This window comes from Bubalus bubalis, chromosome 24 (genome assembly GCF_019923935.1).
Source record: "Bubalus bubalis isolate 160015118507 breed Murrah chromosome 24, NDDB_SH_1, whole genome shotgun sequence".
NCBI lineage: Eukaryota > Metazoa > Chordata > Mammalia > Artiodactyla > Bovidae > Bubalus > Bubalus bubalis.
Window position 1 is genome coordinate 6,321,419 of NC_059180.1, and position 9,813 is coordinate 6,331,231.

At 57.8% G+C, this 9,813-nt stretch overlaps 1 protein-coding gene across 1 annotated transcript; it reads left to right on the top strand.

The window, feature by feature from the left end:
• The first annotated feature begins 4,450 nt into the window (after positions 1 to 4,450).
• Positions 4,451 to 9,713, top strand: GNB2 (G protein subunit beta 2). Its single transcript, XM_006046465.3, has 10 exons — positions 4,451 to 4,616; positions 6,946 to 7,091; positions 7,305 to 7,343; positions 7,459 to 7,565; positions 7,870 to 7,933; positions 8,016 to 8,178; positions 8,258 to 8,324; positions 8,647 to 8,848; positions 8,939 to 9,155; positions 9,238 to 9,713. Exons 2-10 carry the CDS (start codon positions 7,035 to 7,037, stop codon positions 9,342 to 9,344), a joined length of 1,023 nt encoding a protein of 340 aa, XP_006046527.1. The 5' UTR covers positions 4,451 to 4,616; positions 6,946 to 7,034; the 3' UTR covers positions 9,345 to 9,713.
• Positions 9,714 to 9,813: the final 100 nt, after the last annotated feature.

Here is a 9,813-nt window from a genome sequence, read left to right on the forward strand (position 1 = left end):
TTTGGCTGCTCTGGGTCTTTATTGTTGTGCATGGGCTTTCTCTAGTCGTAGTACACAGGCTTCTCTAGTTGCGGAGTGCAGGCTCTAGGGCGTGTGGGCTTCAGTAGTTGCCACACATGGGCTCAGTAGTTGTGGTGCACAGGCTCAGTTGCCTGGCGGCATGTGGAATCTTTAGCTCCCAGACCAGGGACTGAACCTGTGTTTCTTGCATTGGCTGCAGATTCTTAACCACTGGACCCTGCGTAGTTCTGAACAGCAAAGTTATATGATCCAACTTGCACTGTAGAAAGATATCTTCTAGCAGCTATTTGGTAGGTTGATTAGAGAGGGACTATCCTAAAAGACTAGGAAACAGGCAAGAACCAAAGTAATAGCTGTTGGCATACTGTAGAAGGGATAGATTTAAGCAATACTGGAGAAGTAGCATTGATAAGTGGAGAAGGCAATGGCACCCCACTCCAGTACTCTTGCCTGGAAAATCCCATGGATGGAGGAACCCGGTAGGCTGCAGTCCATGGGGTCTCTAGGAGTCAGACACGACTGAGTGACTTCACTTTCACTTTTCACTTTCATGCATTGGAGAAGGAAATGGCAACCCACTCCAGTGTTCTTGCCTGGAGAATCCCAGGGACGGGGGAGCCTGGTGGGCTGCCGTCTATGGGGTCGCACAGAGTGGGACACGACTGAAGTGACTTAGCAGCAGCAGCAGCATTGATAAGCTGTATCTACAGATGACATTGATGCCAGCCTTACCTCAATCGCCATGTCCCTTCTTTCTTTATGAGCAATGTTTTAGCTGGGTATATGGCTACAGACTTCATTTCCCAGCCTTCCTTGCATCTGGCCAACTTCTGAGTAGAAGTTTGTGGTGTCCTTAAACAGAAAAGAACTTGTGCTTCCATGCCACCTCCCCCCCACCCTTCCTGAGAGACGAGATTCAGATACAGTAGTGGGAAATGCCTGGGCCGCACTGGACACAGAGGTGGAAGCCACAGGTTGAGGAGGGCCAAGATGTCCCAGAATCCTGAAGGATCTAGTTTGGGGTTGTTGCTTAAGGCACTAAGTTTTGAGGACTCTTCATTCTAGCAGCTTGGACTGTAGTCTAACTAATTGACTATCCTTTGGATATGGGGCATGAGGAAGCGAGAAGCTCCTGGGTGGATGGTGGTGCTGTTAACTGGGCCAAGAGACTCAGAGGAGGGGCAGAGCTGGGCAGGATGGGGTGGGGTGGAAGAAGATTACTTTAGTTTTGAATATGTTGAGTGTGAGACATCTATAAACAAGTGGAGTGTAGTCATGGTTTTAACAACCAACTCTGCAGGGAAGGGGAACCTCGATCTCAAGCATTTGCTGACTTTCATGGTGTAAACATTCCCACCATGATGATGATGTTACTACTATCAACATGACCTCATTGAACAAGGAGTTGGGAAGAGAGGGATACAGTAGGCTCTTGTGAGCTGGTCCAAGCTGGCACTAGCTGACTCCAACAGAGCACCACTGTCCAAAAACATCCAGGTGGAGATGTTCAATCTGCAGTTGGACAGACAACAAATCTGAAAGAGAAGATAGAGATTTGAGAGTGATGAGCAATCAGTGGGTAATGAAAGTCCCAGTAGTGATTGGAGTGAATAACTTGGAGTGAGAAGAGGCTAAAGTCGGGATCCCAGAAAATCAGTGTTTATAGAAGATCCTGAAAGGCGGCAAAGGCGGAGGAGAAGCCTGAGAAAGAACAGTCAGAGGGAGGACGAAGTGTCCCACATCGGGGCCAGATTTTCCACATGTGCTCCAAAGCTTCTGCCTTCTCACAGAAACTGGCCATCCACTGGTCATCCCCTACCTGTCTGTATCTTCACCTCTCTCTCCTCATTGTCCTTCACATTATTATCTAAACAAGCTCTAGAAGTTCCCATCAAAACACAAATATCTTGATTCCACATTCTCCCACTACTGCTGCACCTTCCTACACCCCCTCCCAGCCAAGACTCCCAAAGTTTTGGCCACCTTGGTCATCTCTACTACCTCATTTCTCACTTGCCCTCAGGCCGCTGCAAGCAGAGCATCCAGTGCAAAAGCTCCACACAGAGCCAGGATCAGCCTCCACAGTGGTCAAACCTATGCCCGCTTCCCAGTTCAGCCTTATCTCACCTCTCTGCAGCATTCAATAACATGTACCATTCCTTTTTGGAACACTCTTTTCTTTTGTGTTCCAGAATTCCACCTTCTCCTGATTTTCTTCTTAGCTGGCTTCTCCTTTGGCAGCTTGTTCTCCTCTGCCTGACCTTTAAATGTTGGAGTTCCTCAGGGCTTGGTCTGAGGCCATCTTGTCTTTTCCCTGAACCTCTTTATGACTTCATCTGCTCTAAAATGCCACTCATTCTCAAGGCTCTATTCCAACCCAGATTCCTGCTGAGCCCCAGACCTACTTAGACTGCCACTGCTGAGCATTCTGCCTTGCACCTCTCCTAGGCACCTCAAGCCTAACACGCCCCAACTTAAAACTCTTGATCTTGGGACTTCTCTGCTGATCCAGTGGTTAAGAATATGCCTTCCAAAGCAGGGGACGCAGGTTCGATCTCTGGTCGGGTGACTAAGATTCCACGTGCCACCAAGCAACTAAGCCCATGTGCTATAACTAGAGAGAAGCCTGCATGCCCCAACCAAGACACGATGCAGCCAAATAAAATAAATAAATGTTAAAAACAAAACAAAAACTCTTGATCTTCCTCCCCAAATATATCCTCTCCCAACTGCTCTGCTCTCAGTAAATGGCACTTCCAAGCTGCCAGTACTGACAGCCATGCACGTGGTTGTCTGCCATTGTCTCTTCTGTATACACTAAGCTCCCTGCAGGCAGAGGAAGGCACACAAACTCAAGGGTGTATCACCAGGGCCTAACACATCACTGGGACTCATAAATATTTGCTGACTGTGTTAAAGTAAGGAAGCATATTAGCACAGAAACCAAAGTGAGAGGAAGCAGTGTCAGATGCCTTATAGAGATAAACAAAATTGGGTTCTAGTCTGAGGCTGCTAGTTTTCTAAATGACTCTAGGGAAGTCTCTTTGCCCACATGTAGATTAAGAGGAAATAGAAGTAAATTATAAGGTCCCTTCCAAAGTGTAATTGACATCTATTATCTACTGTTAATATATCACTGAATTGGTGAGTGCACATAAACAGAATTTGTGCATAACTAAGAATGACTTTAAAAAATTTTTTCTTTAAAAATTGGTGCTTTGATGGGAATTCTCTGGTGGTCCAGTGGGTTAGGACTCCGTGCTTTCACTGCTGGGGCCCAGGTTTAATCTCTGGTTGAGGAACTAACGTGCTTCTCCCATGGTTCAGATGGTAAAGAATCTGTCTGCAATGCAGGAGACCGAGTTCCATCCCTGGGTTGGGAAGATCCCCTGGAGAAGGGACTGGCTACCCACTCTAGTACTCCTGCTTGGAGAATCCCTTGGACAGAGGAGTGCTTTGAAAACTATCTGTAATGCCTTTACCAGAGGCTACATGAAAAGTTTGATACTTTTAAATTGCATGAGGACTCAATGAAAGCTCTTCATTGACCTACCAGAACATTTTCCCAATCCGTCAGGATCTCATAACTAACCAAGGTGACTTGCAGAGGAGGTAGCTATCAATAGTCTCATTTTGTAAATTGGGAAGCTGAGGCACTTACATTCTCAGCCTTTTGCAGGGATGGTCCAGAGCAGGGTTCATCAAGAGGCTAGCATCGCACACAATAAAGTCGATAAAGCTGCCCTGGTTCATGTCTCAACTCTGCAGCCCTAGGAATCTGTTTCCACTATTTTAAATGGGAACAGTGCCAGTACTTCATAATATTTTCGTGAAGATTAAATAAGCATGGAAATCAATAAATACGAGTTGTTATTACAGTGTCATGCAGCCCACTGGACAACGCGGGGACATTGCCTGGGCAGGAGTTTTTTCACAGTACACCTGAACTCCTAGGAACTGGCCTGGCCCCTACTCCTTCCTGCTCGGTTACCTTCGGAATGGCCGCCCTTTCCTCTACCACCTCAGAGACCCGCTGCCCAGCGCGGGTCTGAATCTCTCTAACCCCGCCCCTGCACAGGGGCGTGGCCTCACTAACAGGGGCGGAGCCAAGGCGGAGAACTGGGGCGTCGAGCTCCCCTTCCCAGTCTGGAGCCGCCCAATCCGGGAGGGCGGGTCACGTGACCAACCAGCGGTTTCACCCTCCCCTCTGCCGGTACCACCTCTGCCAGCCCCAGGGGGAATGTCTTGCGTCTTTTCGGGAAGCAAAGCAATTTATTTCGGCCCGTTTTGCTTGGAAATAGCTGGGAGAACTATCTTTGATGTGACAGGGTCAATCTTTGCCCCTTAAGTGGTATTTTCCCTTCCTGCCTCCCCCCACCGAGCAGTTGGTCTCGCCCAGCCGGGCCCTGGGCGCGGCGGCGACGGCCGCGTCACTGGCGGGCGGGATCCCTCCGCTCTGGGGAGAGCAGCGCTGGACGGTTGAGTTGGGGTGACTGAGGAAATCCATCCGCGTCGCCGCTGCCGCCTCCGCCGCGGAGGAAGACAGGACCTCCCGCGCTCCTCTAGCGACCCTTCGCAGACTCCCACCGCCACAGGTACCTCCGCTGATAAAAGGAGTCCTCATCCCCCCCCGCAAGCCCCAAATTCCCATCGGGGAACCTCTCTTCCGTCTGTCTCCCCGGTCTGGCCTCTCGGGAGCGGACGTAACTCTCCAGACCTCCCCTCCCTTCTTTTGGCCCCGTCGCTTCCAAACCCGGAAGGGGAAGAGGGGGACCCTCGCCCCCAATTAACGCACGCGCTCCCTGCACCATCGGGGGGAGGTGTTTCGCCTGGCCCCAGGCCCCATCCTAGCCCCACCTGCTTCTTGCTCCCTGAGAAGTTGGGGGTCTAAATTCGGGGCTTCATCTAGGCCCCGTCCCGCCCCCTACCCCACCACTACCACCCTCCTGCCGGCCCCTGAGTAGCACCCGTCGTGTCCTCGCCTTTCGCACCCCAGCCAGCGTTCGTCTTGCAAAACTCCAGAATCCTCAGAGAGGCAGGCAAGGCCGCGAGGCTGTCCCTCCCTTCGTCTCTCCTCGATTTGGGTTCTGCCCCGTCTTTTCTGGCCTCATTACCCGGGACCAGAGGCCTCGGCACCCCATTCCCTTTAATAGTCCTGACCCCACGCTTGGCTCCCAGGCGCCCCCCTATACACACACACTTAGCTATCTTTTGGGCAAAATGGAGGTCGTGGGGGCCGGAGGGCCAGGCCCACTGCGCTTCGCAGCGCGGTACCGGCCCGCGCCTTCCAGCTGCCAGATCCGGGGACCCTCCCTTGTCCCCTCCCCTTCGCCCCGCCAGACCTGCGGAGGCGGTGGCACCCACATTTCTCGTTGGGACCCCGGCTGCTGTATGCCCAGAGTCCGGGGCCGCTGAGGGGGGCTCTGGAAGGTGATGGGGATTGAGGGCTGGGAGCGTCGCCCCCGCCCCCAGCGGCTTCCTCCTGGCCTGCTGCTTCCTTCTGCCCCGGGCGTCTGGCGTTGCCGCCCGGCCTGGGCTGCCGGCAGCTGGAAGGAAGGGGCTTTGTCCGGAGCTGGGGAAGTAGGGTGGGGAGCTCTGCCCCCCTCCTTTCTTTGGAGGGGCGTCCTCTGGCGCTGGCGTAGAAATCTGAACAGACCAAGGGGAAATGTCAGTGGGGAAGAGGAACGCCCAGGGCCTGGGGGAAGTGGGACCGGGGGGGAGCGGGTTGGGGGGACGCCTGGGTCGGCAGAGTGCAGTGTGCATGGGCAGATCACACAGGTGTTCAAAGTGGGGGGGCAGGACTCCGGGCCCTGGAGCGGAGCCAGCCAGGCCCCGAGGGCCCCTGCGCCGAGCCCGCGGCAGGGCTCTGCGGGAGCGGAGGGCGCAGGGGCTAGGCCGCCTGGGGCTGCCCGCTAAGCCCGCCCGCCGGCGCCTGGGAGAGAGCAGCTCCGCGCTTCTGGGCCCGGGACCTCTCTTCGGAGACCTAATTACTGGAGAGCGGCTCCCACGGGCATTCTGCGGGCGCGCCGGGGCGGGCGGCCTCGGCGCTGGAGGGAGCAGCGGCTTGGGGCTGCCTTCCCCGCCACCCTCGCCTCCACCCGCCGACGGGCGGCTAATGGGGCGCAGCCGACCCAGGGATAATCCGGGGTGAGCCGTCCCGAACCTATTAGTGCCCAATCGGCTTTTCCCAAATCCTGTAAACAGCCACCTTGGCCGGCTCTGGGGAGGGGCAGGAGGCTGGGTCGGGCGGGGGCGATGGGGCCGGGGGTGGGGTCACCCACCCTACAGGTTTGAGCCGTGGATGCGGTTGCCCTGGCAACCGGGCTAGGGTGGGGGCACTTCACCAATGAGGTGCTCTCAGTCCGGGTGACGGTTGCCTAGGCAACCCCACGAACAGACCAGCTTTGCCCTGTGGGCTCCCCCACCCCCAATCGAAGCTGGGGGTGTGTGTGTGTGGTGTGCGGCGTATGGGGGTGAGCGGCGTATGGGGGTGAATTTAACGAGGCACCGCCCCTTTTAAAATTAGGTGCTAGGAGGGCGGTGCCTGTGCGGCCGGGGCGGACGCAGGGTCTGTTTTCTAAGGGACTCTCCCCGGCACCCCCCCTTCCGCCAGCCCCCCAGTTCCTGCCACGGGTGTCCCGCCCGGGCTGCTGTCCGAGGGAGGGGTTTCCCCTGCGCTTCCTCTTGCACTTCTCGCTCCGTTTCCGGGGGGCGGGAGAAAGATTGGGGAAGTCAGCTGTTGCTTGGGTCACGGCTACGTCTCTCCGGGCCAGAGACCCGGGCTGTGCCCGGGGGAACCGCGGCCTCTGCTGGCGCCCCTCCCCCTCCCCCCGGTGCTTACCCCTTCCGGGCCGCGCTTCGGCCCCGCCTTTACCCCTGCTTCCCCGGCGGCCTTGGGCCTGACGTCAGCCCTGCATCCCCTAGGCCTCGGGCCAGCGGCGAGGAGCTGCCTCCCCCAGCCCCCGTCCCGCGGCCCCCAGCCGCCCCCAACCCCGCCCCACGGGCCCGGCGCCATGAGTGAGCTGGAGCAACTGAGACAGGAGGCTGAGCAGCTCCGGAACCAGATCCGGGTGAGGGCCTGGCGGGCGGCTGAGCGGGCGGGACCCGGTGGCTTGTGTGTACCGGGCTAGGGGAGGCAGGGGAGGGGGGTGTGTGTGCGTGGTGGGGGGCAGTACCCTAATCTCTTCCTGTCTCATTCTTTCCACTCCTCTGTTTTCCGTTCTCTTTCCTCTCCTCCCCATCTTCTTCCCTGCCCCTCTGACGGGCTCTGCCATCTCTTATAGGATGCCCGAAAAGCATGTGGGGATTCAACACTGACCCAGGTGAGAGGAATCAGGGCTGGACTTGGCTTTAGGGAAGGAGCTCGGGTGGGAGGCGTATTTCTCCGCGGGCCCTGCCGCCCGAACCTTTCTGAGCCCATTCTGCCTCCACCTCCAGATCACAGCTGGGCTGGACCCAGTGGGGAGAATCCAGATGAGGACACGGAGGACCCTCCGTGGGCACCTGGCCAAAATCTATGCCATGCACTGGGGGACAGACTCAAGGTGGGTGAGGTCGAGGCTGTGTGCTGAACCATTGTGTTCACCCTGGGCTGAGGCAGGGTGGGCAGGGGCCGCCTTGCACATTGGGTGCCTCAAACAGGATGCTCACGTTGGCAAGTGAGTGTGGGAAGACCTGACTTCCAGACCCCCCCCCAGGGGCCCAGGAAACAGGACCAAACCGAGCTAGTGGGAACCTCCGGGCTGCTACCGGAAGTTGTGTCTCACCAGATGGGAGTGGAAGGGTGTCCTGCCTCCAGAGGGGCCTTCCCACCCAGACCCCTCTGGCTCTCCTGTCTCACTCCCGCAGGCTGCTGGTCAGCGCCTCCCAGGATGGCAAGCTCATCATCTGGGACAGCTACACCACCAACAAGGTAGGGGCAGCGCCTGCGGCTGCCGGGGCAGGGCTGCAGCGCCCAGCCTGCTCTCACCCCGGGCACTACCCCTTGCCCCCAGGTCCACGCCATCCCGCTGCGCTCCTCCTGGGTCATGACCTGTGCCTACGCGCCCTCAGGGAACTTCGTGGCCTGTGGGGGACTGGACAACATCTGCTCCATCTACAGCCTCAAGACCCGTGAGGGCAACGTCAGGGTCAGCCGGGAGCTGCCTGGCCACACCGGTGAGCCTGGGCCCTATGGCGGGGGCAGGGGCTGCACCGGCTGTGCTGACAGCCCCCGCTGACCAGCCCCTTCCCCCAGGGTACCTGTCGTGCTGCCGCTTTCTGGATGACAACCAAATCATCACCAGCTCTGGGGACACCACCTGGTGAGGGCCTGCCAGCGCCAGGCAGGCGGGGCTCACCCACACTTTCTGCTGGGGCGGGGCAGGGGGAACACCGCCTCAGGGCTCACGCGGCAGGTAGTCACCCCCTGCTCCAGGAGCGGCAGCGCCCACCTTGCAAACCCTTCAGCCTTTTGTTCTGGTGGCAGGAAGGAGGGATGAGGGTGGGGCAGGAGCAGGCACTGGCTGCCAGTGCTCCCAGCATGGAGATGGGCTCGGGCCTGGGCTCACGCAGTGGAGGAGTAGGGCAGAGGGTATCTATCCTAACCCCTCTCTGACCCTTTCCTTCCTTCCGTCACCTCTGCAGTGCCCTGTGGGACATTGAGACCGGCCAGCAGACGGTGGGCTTCGCTGGACACAGTGGTGATGTGATGTCCCTGTCCCTGGCCCCTGATGGCCGCACCTTTGTGTCAGGCGCCTGCGACGCCTCCATCAAGCTGTGGGACGTGCGGGACTCCATGTGCCGACAGACCTTCATCGGCCACGAATCCGACATCAACGCCGTGGCTGTAAGTTCTGGGCGAGCTGGGACGGCCCCTCTCTGCCAGGCTCCTGGCCCTCCCTGTGGCCTCACCCCACTCTGGTCGCATGTCCTGCAGTTCTTCCCCAATGGCTACGCCTTCACCACGGGCTCTGATGACGCCACATGCCGCCTCTTTGACTTGCGGGCCGACCAGGAGCTCCTCATGTATTCGCACGACAACATCATCTGCGGCATCACCTCTGTTGCCTTCTCGCGCAGCGGCAGGCTGCTGCTCGCGGGCTACGACGACTTCAACTGCAACATCTGGGATGCCATGAAGGGCGACCGTGCAGGTGAGACCGGGAGTTGAGCAGGGGGCCAGGCAGGGACAGGGGAACCGGGCCGGAGGGGTTCTGATGCCCCCTTCCCCCCCAGGTGTCCTCGCGGGCCATGACAACCGTGTGAGCTGCCTCGGGGTCACTGACGATGGCATGGCTGTGGCCACAGGTTCCTGGGACTCCTTCCTCAAGATCTGGAACTAACAGCCCCGACCCCAACTGGGCCCAGGCTAGGAGGGGCCCTGCCCGTGCCCACACTACAGGCCGGGAGCTCTGGGGCTGGGTGCACACCGAGCCTCCCTCCCCGGGCCACAGGGCCTTGGGTCCCTGCTCCCCTACCCAGGTTTGGTTCCTCCCGGGGCCCCCACTGTGGAGATTAAGATGGGGATAGAATGGGGAAAGAGGGGCAGAAGGCCCTCATCCTTTTGCTGCCCTGGGGTTGGGGCCTCATCCCGCTGGAGGGCCAGAGGCAGGAGGTGGAAACTCCAGGGGCTGGCTTTTTTAAAACTGGTTTTATTTTAATTTTTATTATATTTTCAGTTTTTCCATAAAGGAACCAATTCCAACTCTGTACCTGGTCTCCACCCTTGCTTGTTCTTTCTCAGTCTAGTCTCTGTTCCCAGTGGCAGAGTGGCTGGGGGACCCCCCAAGTAGGGATAACAAGCTCCCTTGC

Bases quoted from the DNA above. Each gene is read 5' to 3' on its own strand.
- GNB2 (XM_006046465.3), top strand. From the start codon at position 7,035: ATGAGTGAGCTGGAGCAACTGAGACAGGAGGCTGAGCAGCTCCGGAAC. The intron at 7,344-7,458 runs GTGAGAGGAATC...CTCCACCTCCAG, and splicing joins GGGATTCAACACTGACCCAG to ATCACAGCTGGGCTGGACCC. The intron at 8,325-8,646 runs GTGAGGGCCTGC...TCACCTCTGCAG, and splicing joins AGCTCTGGGGACACCACCTG to TGCCCTGTGGGACATTGAGA.